The sequence below is a fragment of the Odontomachus brunneus genome, unplaced genomic scaffold (genome assembly GCF_010583005.1).
Source record: "Odontomachus brunneus isolate Ranch 3 - 2012 unplaced genomic scaffold, Obru_v1 Obru_scaffold_005, whole genome shotgun sequence".
NCBI classification, from domain to species: domain Eukaryota; kingdom Metazoa; phylum Arthropoda; class Insecta; order Hymenoptera; family Formicidae; genus Odontomachus; species Odontomachus brunneus.
Genome location: NW_022639455.1, coordinates 4,220,564 through 4,236,500, shown reverse-complemented (window position 1 = coordinate 4,236,500; position 15,937 = coordinate 4,220,564). Strand labels below are relative to the sequence as shown.

The 15,937-nt window shown below is 37.4% G+C and overlaps 3 protein-coding genes across 3 annotated transcripts in view; 2 read left to right on the top strand and 1 right to left on the bottom strand.

Moving 5' to 3' along the window:
- The window catches only part of LOC116848607, a 1,359-nt gene extending 805 nt beyond the window's left edge, over positions 1-554 (top strand). Inside the window, exon 2 of the mRNA XM_032824889.1 lies at positions 207-554. Within this exon, the coding sequence (XP_032680780.1) occupies positions 207-554 (348 nt within the window). The remainder of the gene's footprint in view (positions 1-206) is intronic.
- A 108-nt stretch (positions 555-662) lies between these two features.
- LOC116848602 lies at positions 663-3,328 on the top strand. Its single transcript, XM_032824875.1, has 4 exons — positions 663-1,435; positions 1,608-2,123; positions 2,421-2,483; positions 2,595-3,328. Exons 1-4 carry the CDS (start codon positions 664-666, stop codon positions 2,993-2,995), a joined length of 1,752 nt encoding a protein of 583 aa, XP_032680766.1. The 5' UTR covers position 663; the 3' UTR covers positions 2,996-3,328.
- Positions 3,329-3,758: 430 nt separating this feature from the next.
- Positions 3,759-12,776, bottom strand: LOC116848611 (sialin-like). Its single transcript, XM_032824904.1, has 10 exons — positions 12,628-12,776; positions 8,483-8,670; positions 8,245-8,375; positions 8,028-8,133; positions 7,671-7,755; positions 7,374-7,594; positions 7,052-7,198; positions 6,797-6,929; positions 6,455-6,696; positions 3,759-6,134 (listed from the first exon to the last, which is right to left on the bottom strand). Exons 1-10 carry the CDS (start codon positions 12,650-12,652, stop codon positions 5,916-5,918), a joined length of 1,497 nt encoding a protein of 498 aa, XP_032680795.1. The 5' UTR covers positions 12,653-12,776; the 3' UTR covers positions 3,759-5,915.
- Between the last annotated feature and the right edge of the window lie 3,161 nt (positions 12,777-15,937).

The following is a 15,937-nucleotide window of genomic DNA, read 5'->3' as shown; positions in this document are numbered from 1 at the left end:
CTTTCTTCATGTTAAAATTTAATAGGAAAACAATATATAAACTGTTTATGTCGACAGTGGTGCAAGTCCATTTTTCTGTCTTTTGCACCAGCCTAATATTTTAAAAGATCCGAAATAAAAGTTAATAGAAACAATTTATAATTGTCATAAGTTTTATAATTGCTTAAAATGAACTAATTAGACTTGTCGGTGTATCCTTCGCATAGAGAAAATGTTGTCAAACTTTTATTACGGTGAGAAAATTTGGGAAAGAAGATTTCATATGTATAATCAAGGGCACGGTCAAAGTCAGCTATTTTTCTGAGTATTTTTCCATATGCGAGAAAGACTTCTGTTGCAAAACACCAGTTCGTCCTAAATATTATGCCATATGGGAATTAACTATGACAGAATTAGAAAAAAGAAAGGATGTTGCGACTATTACGACACTTATGGGCACCCGTATGGTGGGAGAAAAAATCGAAACCAAGGAAGTACCGATTGCGACAATGCGTGTATTATCGGCTCGTATCATACCAGAAAGAGAACAGCTAGGCAAGTATAAGAATGTGTAACATAATATATAAATAATTAATATATTACACATAATAATATTTGACATATAACATTTTATATGTAAACTTTTAATTCGTGATCCTCAAAGCTCAAATTTCTTCAGAGATAATGCGACAACCGATGCCAAAAGAGAAGGTAGAACGTGCGGCTCAAACCTGCGTAACAATTAATCCTCAAGCACCGCGTGAAGCAGTGCAAACTCTCGCAGGACCTTCGCGTAAAACAAAAGAGCACAAAATTTCAGGAAATCCCGTAGACAAATACACGTTAGTGAAGGAGGTCCTGGATTATCTTATAGAATGCACACTCTGGACAACCAATCCTCTTCTTTACAACATCAAGGTCGAGACGGTAGATCAAGAAGTGCAAACCGACGTACGTTACGATGAAACTAGCAACAAAGTGATAATAGACACTGACATCCAAACCGAATTGACTTGCGAGCCAAGGCTATCGACCGGCCAGCTTCTCGTCCAGTATGAAGAAATAAAGAATTTTATACGAAGCAAACTGGAGCAATGCTTCATCCAAGCAATCGAACCTCGGATCATAATTGACGACCTACTCGATGAGATAGTCACTAAAGGTGCAGACATAATTAAATATCCCATGAAAGATCAACTAATCCAAACCGTGGCCAGTTACAAGTCCCACGTGAGACGTGATGAGGACGTGCTAAGGAGGTTGAGAATGTCCACTGTCATCGATCCTTTCGAAACGTCGATTGTCGTCGCACCGCTAATAGACGATTTGTTGAGTTTGACATGCGACGTAGTTTCTCGAAATGCTCAACGTGTCATTAAGAATATCCTTTGCACATCGATTAGACGCGCAGTCGTAATCGGCTTCAAACTCGAAGCAATTATGAAGCAGCCACAGCGTAAGTAAATTTTTACTTGGAGATTTACTCGATTGAACAGCAGAAGCATACAGAATGCCACTCGATTTTTTCCAATTTTTGCAGCTGAGTTTGTTATAACTGAAACCGTCAAACCATTCTATAAGTTACCTTACTTATCAATGAAGTACTAATAATAAAAATTCACTTACAGGCCCAACTACTGAGCAAATATTTCTCCAAAGAAAGAAGAAAATCGCCGCTTTGATGATGAAGAAACACACAGAGACTGCCGCTACGCAAACGGAACTCGCTGGGGTACCCGAAATCGCAAAACTCAAGCCCAAGGATATCCTGTGCTCGGTTTGCGCCAGGGAATCGATATGCCACCTGTGCCTGACAGCTCAGGAAAAAAATCTAACGCTGCCGAAAGAAGATACGAAGATACTTCGCACTCAGGATATACTATTAGCGTATAATCCATGCTACGTCATCGCCACGGCTTCAGAGGAGGAGAAGAATCCACATCTGCAATCAAGTAGCGCGATGAAGAAGAAGATTGAAAAATCGACCGTCGCACAATTACCGATCTCGCAGTGTACAACAAAACCAAGACCAGAAGAGATACGCGTCGCTCGCGATAATGACGTTGTCAACGTTCTCATGACTCCGAAGAAAAGGACCCAAGCCCGAGGTGCAATGATATCCAACGAACATTTAATCTTTCCAAAAAAATCCTAAGATTTCTTTATACTCAGAGAAGAATACATGGTGATGGCAACTACATAAGTGATACAACTATACGCGTTTTATATGTAAAATTAATATATATAGTTTAATGAACTATAGTTATTGCAAGTAAAATTTATATAACTATATACGTTATATAATTCTATGTACTAAACTCGTATAGTTGTCATTTTGTAGTTGCCATTATCACGTTTTTCGCTGAGTGTATGATATTGTTGAGTGTATGTTCCTCTTGCCTTCTTTAATCCCTCGACTTTATCTCTCGCACACAATGTAGATTCCGTCAGCGGATGGACTCGTGTCATCGACGACACATTGATCAGGTCCTGGTGTCCCAAAGGTACTTGCTCCTTCTCTCTTTTGTCAACTTTCCATTTCTCAATTCTGTAACATACGTACAGTATATTTAACTATCGTATTTTTACTAATAAATAGTAATATATTATTTCGATTAACGCAGTATTACTTACAGCAGATTCCGCTAGTAAAGTAACTAACACCTTTACCACAAGCTCCATAACGAGATCATCTTCTAAATCAACATCCTGTTGCGAAAAGCCCTCCCAGCCCGAGAGCGTTCTGAGCACGCAAGCGACGAAAGCGTTGCGGATATTGAAGAATGCGTTTTGCACTCGCGACATTTGCCCCGATGCATCCTTAGTGAAGTTGATGGAACATCACTTACCCATTAAAGACGAGATAAGCAAGAGCAACTTGTCTTGCAATGTAGAAAATTGTGCATTACTGAATCGACATCATGGACAACCTATTAATATTAACAGCCAGATTCGTGCGAGGCCGCGAGCCGATAAATTTAGAAGTGTTCTTACGTCGCCTTCATCGGAATCCTGAGAACAGATAAAATAACAAAGGTCAGTCGAGTTAAATCTTGCGTTAAACTTATTGTCTGTGTAAACGGTGTATAAATATGGACACACACATGTGTCGTATCGAAGGTAATCGTAAAATTGTTTCGTGTTTTTCATAAAATACCATAAATCATATTTTTCTACGATTTTTACAATAACACGCTGTGAAAAAAAGATATTAAGATTCCTGGCTTCTCGTCGCGAAACTCATGATTAATGACATCAGAAATGAAAAAATATATGCTAAAAATTCTTGCAAAATACGTTAAAATAAAAAGATGTATCTATAAAATGACATTTGCAATCAATCAAGTAAATTAAAATAGCTCAAACACTTTCCTTTTGTTCAAACAATAAATAAATCACTGTAAAATTAATGTCACATTCCATTTTCCTTTTTAACTTATTTCTTCTCATGATTTTGTCACGTTAATTTTACCAATTGATCAGTTACAAGTATCATTTTGTAAACATATCACTTTATTTCAATGCATTTTATAAAATTTTTTAACGTGTATTTTCTCATATCAACGTTATAAATCGAAGTAACTGTGGCGAGAAACCAGGGATCTTAATATAAATTGTTCTTGATTTTTATTGAATGTATATATGATATACACAATAAATAAGTGCAACTTTATTGGTTTAATAAAAAAACTCGTCTATTTCTTTTCTATATCACTAGTGTAAGAAAAGAAACATACGAATCTTTTGCTCGACCTAATAAATAGTAATAAATTCGATCATTTGAGAATACATGTGAGTTTTCTTTATTATTACGTAATAACGACGCACAAAATATACGATTATTCATCATACATATGAATTCACTAAAACTTGTGTAACATAATCAAATCTATAAAGCAAATGCTGTTAACTTAACAACAAAGATGAGATTTAAAATAAGAGTGTAAATATAAAAAAAACTACAGTGATTTTGGTATGCCATTTGGATTTATAAATAACGTATGTACAGTTGTAATTCGATCATTGATAAATATGGCATGCGCACATACGTCTACTACAATGTGTTATAACCTTAAAACAACGATTCTTAGTGTTATTTTTTTTTTTATAATTAACACACGCAACGATTATTGCTAAATATCAGCTTTAAAGGAATCTTCCACGTAAGTTCTTACAATAACGTTATTACTGATAGAACGGCAAACGACGTGCCGAAAATACAGTTTGAACATTAATTTTTTATCAGATATAAGAACAATACATTGATCATTTCTCAATTCACTACAATGAGCACGCGTATAACAGTTACTAACATATGAGTAATCCTCGTCACAATTTATAAACGTAATGTATTTCATTTTTCCCTATTTACGAGCATAATATCTCCTTACCTGCATCGGCTGGATGCATGCAATTAGACCTGAGAATTATAGCACGATCTCTCACGAACATTAAAGATAAAGCAAATGTCTATTTTCATGAATAAAGAGAGATGAATAGAGAGATTAGAAGACGAGTTATTCTTATCACAACAATGAAGTTTCGTGATTTGAGCGCTCGTAAAAGATGAGAGGATTATACAAGAATTCCTCGTTACACGCGATTAAGTCGAAATAATTATTACGCAAAGCGAGATTGCGCAATGCGACTCGATCTACTCAAAATGCCCTTTGAGATGCTACGTGACCTACAGGAGAACCGAGGCCGTTGACCACGCACTGAAGCACGAGACTTTAGCGTACGTAAATTATTGCGAATATTAATCGCAGTTACGAAATCGCGCCGCAAGGAAACCGCACCAGGCGCGATCGCGTATAACGAGAGTTATCTGCAACGATTTAATATACCTAACATGAAATATTTATAATATCGACTAACCTCGGCCGTTTACTGGCCCGAAGACAACGCCAAGATTCCTCGACCTAAGACACTTCGACAGTTTCGTCGAGCTTTAACGAGTGCGATATACACGTACTTTGGCACGAAATCAAAAAATGCACTACAGAGTATTCTTCCGTTTTTATACATTGCATTGCTTGAATGCCATATAAGTCTGTAGAACTTTTATTAACCATTCGATGACACAACCATAATGTTTTCAAGTGATTCATGTGACATGAATGATAAGAGTATAATATCGAATGTATAAATTAAATATTCAAGACGAATATAAACGCGTGAAAATCATGAAAAGTGTAAAATCCATGTTTTATCACCCGGGTGCGTTCTACAGTCTTATATAATAAGAGTAAAAAAAAAAGAACATGAAAAAATAATTCTGTATCTAGGAATCACATCAAGATGAAAGATCCGTCATGATACTCTAAGAACGTGTATTCGTTGATGGATTAGGCCACTGTATAAGTTTAAAGTTCTTTTTCTATTTTTTTTTTTTTTTATATTTTCTAAAAAATTATGTTTTGCAAATATTATTCTAGAATTATAGATAGACACTTAAAATATATCTACAGAGTTTTATAATAAGAAAATAATAAAAATAAGATTAATAAATTCCTAAAATTGATCTTCAAATTTCTATGTATGCTTGATTTTTATAATCTATACATAGATTATATATATATATATATATATATATATATATATATATATATATATATATATATTATAAAATATAAATATATTTTTTATGTTACAGTAGCCTAATCCCTTAATCGGAGGAAAAGTATCTTAAATTTATCTCTTCCTCATGTTTCGAATTTTTAATTTTGGTTGATAGCGTGACGATTGCCTCATATCCATAACAGGTAATAACCAGAAGCTATATAAATATGGGTCGCAACCGTCTACAAAATATTATTGTAACGTTCTGTCAGCTAGGTCAAGATTTGCGACAACTTCAGAGGCGCTCCTTCTAATATTAGACTATTAATTTATACACACACGCACGCATCTTTTTCATTTTATTTCCTAAGTCACTAAAGACGTTCATTTTCTTCAGTTTCCTCAGCGACCGTATCTTTTGTCGTCGTCTCGTTTATCCGCCTCTCCTCGTCAGAGATAGTGGGCACCTTGGTGTGCGTCGAATCATTCCACGGTTGAATTTCTGCCGACCCAAACAACCAGAAGAGCACCGTTGCCGAAATGAACACTACCGCTGATATCCAAAACATTATACGCCATTCCTCAACGCCGTTCTACAATATGATGAAAGGTAACATAAGAAAGCAAACGAAGAAATCAGCTGAGCTGCGAAAATCAATATCAGCTGAGCGCGAGAATGAACATATGACACGTAAAAGTATGACAGAGATCGATACTTGCATAGTAACGGGTTTAAACACGCAAAATGCGATGTACTAACTTTGATCACTTACAACTCGAAAATTACTGCGATCTACTTTTGTATTAGAATTTGTTACTCTAATTACGTTACATAATGCACTATTAAAGTATAATACGATAGTTTCGATACAGCTTATATGTATGATAGATTTTCTGTGAAAAGATAACGTACCCTTTCGTTGGTTAGAGCGCCGATAATCGGTGGAATAATAAATCCAGGAAAACTACCAAAAGTATTCATAATTCCGTACAAAGAACCAGCGTAGTTCGGTGCTAAATCTTGATGATTTTGTAAACTGGTTTGGCATGCAGCCCCATTGAAGGCCAGTGCCAATATTAACATTATTATTGCAGTTGTGGCATCACAACCCACATATGTCATTACTACTAGACAAGCTGCAGGTCCCAGGTGAGCTGTTAACAGTCGTACGTTTATTTGATATTTGTTCGTTCGTATGAATTTGTTCCTATTAAATTTCAATTTCTGCATCAAGACGAATGATTGATTACTTACAGAAAAGCATGAAAATTTTTCTGATCCAACCCAGAGATAAAACACCTTTCCTTCGCACGTAATCACCTGCTGCTGCGAATAACACTCCAGCGCCAAGTCTAGCTATGTAAGGTAATCCAGTTATCGCGCCACCCTGTAGAAAAATATTTGAAACACATTGTTAGCAATCGTTATTTACAAAATTAAAATAATGTTAGAATTTTGTCGAGTTGTCTTTCTGCAATATGAACTGTCGCAATCCATACAATACAGTACCGATTTCATATTGAAGCCCAGAACTTCCAGCGTATATTTGGGTCCGTTGGTAGCGATAAAGTAAATACCCCACATATTAGCAAAGTGAGCCCATAGTAGTACTAAGAATGGTGCTGACGTGGCAACTGCTTTCACCGGTAGTTGAACCTGTGTGTAATATATCAATAAGTAATATATAACAACATATATTATTATCTTCTACTTTTTAATTAATTCGTTATTGAGCAAAATATTGGCTGAATGTATACGCACGCATGCATGCATTTTACATAAATTATTCGAAAAATATAATAATATCTTTATACAATCTCGGTATATGTACCTTTTGTTTTGAAACAGAAGTACCTATTTGTTCTTTTATGTACGTCTTCTCTTTCTCTGTGATTCCCGGGTGCAGATCCGGCGTATCGTATACCAAGAACACCCATAAAACATAGAAAACTAACATGAGAGTGCTTGTAACGTAGAACGCAGCTTTCCATCCGTAAGCGCTGATTACTGCACCGCATAAAGCGAATGTCACGACGGTTCCAAATGGACCACCTGAAGTAACACATGACATGAATATATATCCTCTCAAGATTTTCTATTTGAAAAGAAAAATCCAAAAAAGTCGTACCTTGCATAGTCCATACGAACATACCCTTCTCACCAGGTGGCACCCACCTAGCGATCATCGCGTGTAAAGCGGGATAAACAGCACCCTGAAAAATTCCACACCATTCTTAATGAAGAGCCAACCAATCAATTTGGAAGATAATAACAGTTAATAGTTATCTAAGAAAATATAATGATATAATCGCGATAAAAAAAACGATGAAGAATGATAAGAAATTACGATAAGAAAAACATCCATTAGGATCTACAGAATTAGACAGAAATAATTGCGTAAGAAATCAAAAACGATAAATATAAAATATAGCGATCTCAAAAGATATATCCAAATGAGACGCGTATGGAGTAATCAACGACTTACCCCGAAAAATCCCATCACGAAGCGAAGCGCGAATACAAAACCGTAATGAACACCAGCGGCCCATGGCATCAGAAGATTCAATACTGCAGGTATCAGTGTGGCAAATCTATATCGCAAAAGGTAAAAGATAAGCGCAATAACAACAGATAATAGATCAACGAATGTTGTGTTTCTCTTGATTTTTTCTCTATTGTTAATCTTATTCAATTATACTTACGCCACTACTTTGGAGCCTCCGTATTTCTCTGCCAGAAGCCCAGCTGGAACACTAGCCGGTAGCACACCATAAAAATATCCTGATAACAGCAGACCTTGAATATGTTGGTTCCACTCGTATCGTTCACCAAACTGAAACACAAACAAAATCGTATCTATATTTCGTAATGATTTTTTCAGACATTCTATTCACGATAGAACTATCTATATTGATATAGCTATCTGATCATGCAACCTACATCTTTGAGGTCGACAGACTTGTTGCTCTTCAAATCCATTGCGCTGCATGCAGGTCCGGTACTACCATATTTGCTAGTGGCGTTCACCATGGCGACGATGGATATAGATAAATTAGTGCGGATAACATATGAGAACATACAAGCCAAGAACATCATCGCCCCGAGGATTGCCCTCCGTGGGATTCTCTCTGTAAATTGTGAAAAATCAATCATGTTACTTACAATACTTTGTGATACAAGTAACATCATAATATTGTTTCGATGGTACAATTTATCGTTATAGTTAACAATATGAAATAGATAACTTCCGCTTTCAACGTTGATGTAACTTTAGTGACAATATGGTTGTGCATAACTGCTATTTAAAACTCTCATCGAAAAATATCCTGACATTTGATATATTTTCTTTAAATTATAATATTATACAACTCATTGTATTGTAGTTAAATACAAATATTATTTAGATTCCTATATTAATTCTGATGAGCTAATCGAGCTACTTGAGCGTAGACTTTACATTTAAATAACAGACAAGCATGAACATCGTAAAGCAAGGCACTTCTGCTTGTCTTGCTGTGAAGCGAGTTGCGAGTCTGACCTTTGAATTCAGCGCGTAATGCCTAATAATTTTAAATCAAGAATGAATGACGTATCTCCCATAGCCAACATCTCATCTTGTTCTATTATGTACATAATATCAAATGCAGCTGCATTCGCGTGTTCGCGTGCAATATCGTGTCGTCGATACATAAAAAATAAGAATTATTCCACCAACAGCGGAAGGATTGCTTGGATCGCATCAATCTCGAATTATTTTTCTATCGTTTCCAATACAATTTAAACTCGGATTTTATACTAGAAAATATGTTATAATAACATATTATATAATTTAAGATTTAACACACTGAACAAAAAATTAAATCTTATAAAATTTTAATATAAAAAAAGCTGTTTGCTTAAATTTTATAATCTGAATTGTCAGCGCATCTCATTACACTGATATGATTAACAATTTCTATAAATTGTTGACAACAATGTGTCGATAATAAATGCTTCATTGCTCGAATCGTGAAGTTACTTAAAAGTGCGCACTTGAAATGTGCGACTTGTTTGTACTCGCAACCAACCCTGACCATATTTCAAGAAAATCTCGTTCAAGGAGAAGCATCGCAGCTTATAAACTTCAAAAGGTCACGGCAAGCAGTTACGTCTCGTTAGACCGCTGATAATTACCTGGCGCGATGCGAAAATCGAATCAATAATGCGCTCCCTTAACTTCCCACATTGTATGATACGACACGCTTCCGTTGCTAAATCACAGTTGTTACCGGAGATTAAGCCGACTCGGCTTAACATACATTGCTTCCGCATTCTGGTACGAGCTATTACTGACACAGAAATCGCGAGGAACAGTCGTGCGCTTACAGATTCTTCGAACGAAAGAACGTTGAACGGATGAACGGACATAATTTGCTGTGGCTTGTATTCTCTCTAATGTGCGAGTGATTGGGCAGTTGAGTCGGATTTCCATTCAGATTTATTAAGACACGCGACACTATTATTTTTGGAACCGATCAAAAGGGAAGTACCTTTAATTAGAAAACTAAAAATACTCGACATCCAGCCAACTATTCTCGATTCGAGTCTCGAGAATACTTCGGCAAAAATATCCAATGTTACATAACATTGTAAGTATTATCTCTTGGCATTGACTGTCAACATTTTTCTTAACACTCAAAGCCTAATGTCTCTGTGAGAGAAGATATCGTAGTTTCGCGACAGTGTGCAGCAAAACAATTACATTCTCCAATCGTTAAATTACGTCGATTAATCCGATCATAAATCAAATGTAATTGTGCGTTTTCATCGTCGCTTATTCGACAAATTTTCGCCTTGACATAAAATTTCAATTTTACACAACTTTGCGCGACAAGCGATTTAATATAGTTCAGTTTGCGTGCATTAATATTTCTAAAAAAATCATTTCGATTATCATATTTATCGAACGATTTCCGTGTTATTGTCTTTCGGCCTAGTGGCGTGGACAAAGGCCAAGGAATGATACGCTGCCAGCATGAAAAACGAACTCATTATCTCGCTAAAGTAACGCGCTATCTACTATAAAATGCAACTACGTAATGACGTACAGAAATACGAGTGAATACTACACCTCAAAGTAGCAAAAACAAAATGCAAATACAATGATTTGGCGGAACGTCAAAATAAGCGATATTTCAAGTCATCATTTCTTGAGTTGCATAATCCTTTTCTATTTTTTTTTAACTGCATAGTAATCATGCGCCAATGAGCCGAGTGTTATGCGCATGATAATATTTTATTACCAGATAATATTTATTTCGCAGATTTTTTACGTGGAAAATATTTTTGCTGCAAGCTGACATACTGAACTATGATATACTGTCACATTTAATTGTTACACCGGTAATTGTTAAGAAATTTGTACGCGTCTATGAGTCATTAACCTCATTAGCGAAATAAACTCGTGTAGCCTTGCCCAGAATCTGTCATGCGTAATCATCTGTTTCTTGGATACAAGTTAGATAGAAGTTCACGAAATGTCATTTCGCGGATATACTTGCACGGAAAATGAAACTTCTTTTTCAGTTTAGCGCGCTGCACGTGTGTTAGAATTGAAAAAATTCTCTCGTTAAAATATCCGACGTTGGGAAATGGTAAAACCGTGAAAAAAAAAGATAATGACTCTAAAATTATTTTTAATCAATTAAAATTATCTTTTATCATTCATTCATCTCATCGAAATGACTTCGGATTTGTCAAATGCTACATCACTAAGACCAAGACTTCTTTGAAAAACGTCAATCGACCCCGATAAATTATGCATAAGATAAATCTCGTGCGTTTTCTGATTTTTTTTTGAAACGGAAAAAAACGCCAACGTCGAACGACGTGAACATGTTACATGAGCGACGTGTGGTTGTTCTGTAGTCTATTTCTGCGAGGTACGTGCGAAATAGCGGTTCGAGTTACAGGTAGTTTGTATGAGATTGAGACACGCGAATGAAACGAACGAACGAACGAACGAACGAACGCGCGAGTAAAACAGGCTTGGGAAAATGGAATACGGGAGCGCACAATGCGACTTTGCGCGGATGCATAATGCGATGCGCAATGTTTGCTAATTTGAATTTCCGTTGGAGAACAGAATGACGTGTAGAAAAACGCAGGCATCGTGCCGATATCGCACGCGTTGGCTATCTATCACTGCGACGCTTTTTTTTCATGAGCGATTATGTAATCCTTATCATCAATTGCTAACGACACTTATCATGATGAAAAACTCGAACATTATGGGTGTTCATGTAAAGTTGCGCAAATCGTCAAGATATTTATGGACACCACGTAATAAAGCTGCTCAATACGTTGTGCAAAAGTTACGTGAGTGAGAGGACGGTCTATTTTTCATTGACATTTTTAGAATAAAACAGAAATTGTTCCGGCATGAATAGCAGCTCGTTCCTATCGAATCACGAAGGATATCAAAGTACAACGTACGATGCTTACATACAATTAGCTCTACTATATATAATTAACTCTACTCGGCTCACTTTGTCATTATTCTTGCTCTATATTTAGGCACGCAATAGAGTGTATAATTAGAGACTTCGCAATGTGTTTACCGAAGTTCGAAGGATTCTCGTCGATCTACATCGACAAAGATATTGAACGTTGTCAATACTATCGGTGAAACTCAATACGGGCATTCCATAACAGAACTTAAGAAGCAGGTATAGTTCCCGCTTTGCATTCCACGTGCTATAAGCACGTAAAGTTTACACTGCGACGTTTTGCGCACACAAAAACGATCTGGATATTTATCAGCGAAGGATCCAGCTACGAGAAACTGAACAGGTAAGATAGATTTTCATGTGTTTAACGTCAATAATTTCTTCATCAGTAATTTCGATATTATTATAACCGCACAATATTACACGGTGTCTCTGCGAAGCTATACCGCCTACAGTTTTATCATACCGAATACAGCCTCCGCGATAGAGAACATGTCTAAAAACTACAACAGATTGCAATAACAGTGAAGTAATGGAACGCAGATGGAATCGGATGAGTCGGAGCGAGCAACTGCCGCTCAATTGACAAGCACTTACCGTTGAATTTCCGGAAGAGAGCCATTCTCGCCGCTCGTGGTGAACACTCGTCAAATCTGTATCGGCGTAAGAACGCGAGACGATTAGCGATCCACCTCTACGAAAGGAAGAGGTTCTGCCGTTCTGCTGTTTGAACTCTGCCGCCGCCGACCAGCCGCGAAACGATGCGATGCGATGTGACGTGACACGTCGTCGACTTGGAAGGGTCCGATTTGCAACTGAGGTTCGCTTGCTTTCTGCTTTTCGGTGTATTCGATCGATTTCGCCGACTATTGGCCCCGACCGTGTTGCGTCATCCCGCCAGCTCACACAGTTCGAAGTCGACGCTCGTCGTGCCTCCCGCTTTTTTCGGTCTCCTCCGCGTGGTGGGTGACGCACGTTGACCGCGTCGCTTTGAGGACGGTCACGCGTACGTCTTCTACGTAGACACTGTCGAAAAACACGCGACACCTGCTGTCACAGTCTCACGCACGTAAGCCAGTGCTATATTTAATGGCGCTCGCTGGTATTAGAATCGCCCGGGTTTTTCGCAATGTTGTGGCGCGCGCACGTGCTCCGCCGACTGAAAATCAAAGAAACATATCAAGTCAGGGAGGCAGGATCAGTGGGATCGCTGAGAATCGACCGCGGAGCTTGCGAAAGCGTGGATCACGCGAGTCGGCGAACTGACGCAACATCAGTAAAGTAACCACGAGCCGTTTTTTCGAGCGTTACGTTTAACTGATAAGGAGAGAGCTCGTGACATACAACTCCACCGATTCTTTTCGTTTACTTTTATACTCCGTGCCCGTAAAAGATTAGGAGAACTGACAGGTCGCGATCTTCAAGCTATAACGAATGCTAAATCTGCCAAGGCCCTTTAACGTTGTAGCGCGCGTCACGGTTTTCTGATTCCGCGTTATTATCTATCGTGAAGACAAACGATGCACAGACACTTATGATCCATGCTAAGTGCTACAACATAAAATATTAATTTAAGAATGCACAGATACTTATAATCCATGCTAAGTGATACAACATAAAATATTAATTTAAGAATTTAAAAATGTTGCGTTAGAAATCGCTACTTCGTAACTCGTCTGTGTGGTTTATTTTAAACAATCTGTAATTCATGAAAAAATTTACCACAAAATTCTATTAAACAGAAAACATTTAAAAAAGATTAGAATTATACAGATATATTCATAGACATGCATTTCTATAAATATCCGAATATTCATGTTAAATACTGCAAATAGATACTGTCACGAGTTCTATCGCAGGAAAGGAAGCGCATTATCGCGCTATAGAATTACTATGTACCGGATACTTCAATTATTCCGTAATCCTTGATCGTTTATTCACCGCGCCTATTATTCTCCTAATCGTCAACAATGCTCAACTTTTCAAAGTGTCTCCATCGGATATAACCTACCGAATACAGCTCTTACATCCATAAACAATATCCAATGGCATGGATCGCTTCGGGAACGTGTCTGCAAACGATTCATCAAAATTAATTACAATCTGCTAGCTCCTGATGACATGCTGCAATATTTGCGAGCCACTGTCTACACGCCGAGATATTTTGTCAACAACGATTATTTCAATCAGGTAAGATAATCTATCAGTATCAGATAAATTTTCAGATGCATTGGTCGTAACGATATTGCACGTTAACTCTACACTACATCAAATATCTCGGCTCTTTGTGACTTTGTTCACATAAAGAAAGAGAGAGAGAAAAATATGCCAGTTACTCCCAATCTTATGCAATTCACACAATGAGCGTAATTAACTGTACGAAAGTATTGCGTCATTGATATCACATTTTTCTCACGCGACAGAATATCACTAATAAAATCCACAAGAATCACTCGAAGCTCTAATGATGAAATCTGCATCGAAAAAGTCAACGATAAATTCACAATTTTCTTTTGTGTCAATGTAAATTTTCGCGTTTAGTAAATTCTTTCTGTGAAGATGCATACCTCTTCATAGGTATCTTCGATTTTACAAGATTTTATTACGTTCAGGATCGTTCAGGATCGTCAATACAAGCATCAAAGTTACGCGTATCGTACAAATTTTTGAAATTGTCGGAACGTGAGACTGCAACGTTCGACCGGCACCGAAATACCACTCCAAGTTACCCGAGTTATGCGAGTCGTTCTCTCGCCAATCAAGGCAATCACAACGATTAAACGCGACTGACTGACTGTCCAAAGAGCATTTGACGACGGAACCGCCAATGATAAAAGGACCTCATTTACGGCGAAATAGAAAGCGTGACTAACCTCAATTACCGCCGCCCCGCTTTTTCTCCCCGTGCTTGTTGCTCGCGAAATTGCGCGCGAAAACGGCCCACGACGATCGATAATCCGGAAAGGAAGCAGGACTTCCGAAGCGGGACGTGAGCGGGCCTAAAAACGAAGTAAACTGTCACCACTTATATTCCGATGCGAAACTTCAGGTATAACTTTGACATTACGTTCGACAAGCGCAAGTACAATCGTCGCCGCGTAGTGCGATGCTGGCAGCTCCGTAGGCAAAAAGTTCGCTCGAACAAGTGCGGGAGTGTCGGCAGTGTTCGAACAAGCAACGGCACGATCAAACACCACAAATGGTTGGAACGCTACTGAGCGAGATACGTGCCGCGCGTCACGAAGTTACTCCCTTTCGCCACGAGGGTGTTGCACCTTATGCGTAGAGGCATTTGTGACGTCCTATGTACCTCCATAAGTAGCAACGTGCACATTGACCGTCATTGATGCTTGCGTTTGGCAGGCAAAACTGCTTTGTAAATATAAAATTCATAAGTCTGACTAGTATATGCTTTCTAGATACAAAATTAAAAGCACATGCCAATCAAATTCATAAATTTTATACAATTGCAAAGCAGTTTTTTCTTGCTAAACGCAGCCGATGCCTTCTCATTGTGGTTTCGCATCAAATGTGTCTGTTTAAGGCTCCTGACCTCACGCATTGTCTATCTCTTTTTAATAACGTCAGAAGCGAGAAAATATATGCTAAAAATTCTTGTGAAATACGTTAAAATAAAAATGTACATCTATAAAATTACACAATCGATTAAATTTATAAGATATTTCCTTTTTGCACTTCCTTTTTGCTCTAATAATCAATAATTTATCGTAAATTAATGTCATACAATTCATCTTCTTAACCTATTTCTTCGCCTATTTCTATTCAAGTTAATTTACAATAAATTATTGATTCCTAAAGCAAAAGAGCAGTGCACGGAATATCTTACAAATTTGTTTAATCGATTGCAAGTGTTACTTTATGGATATATATTTTTATTTCAACGTAT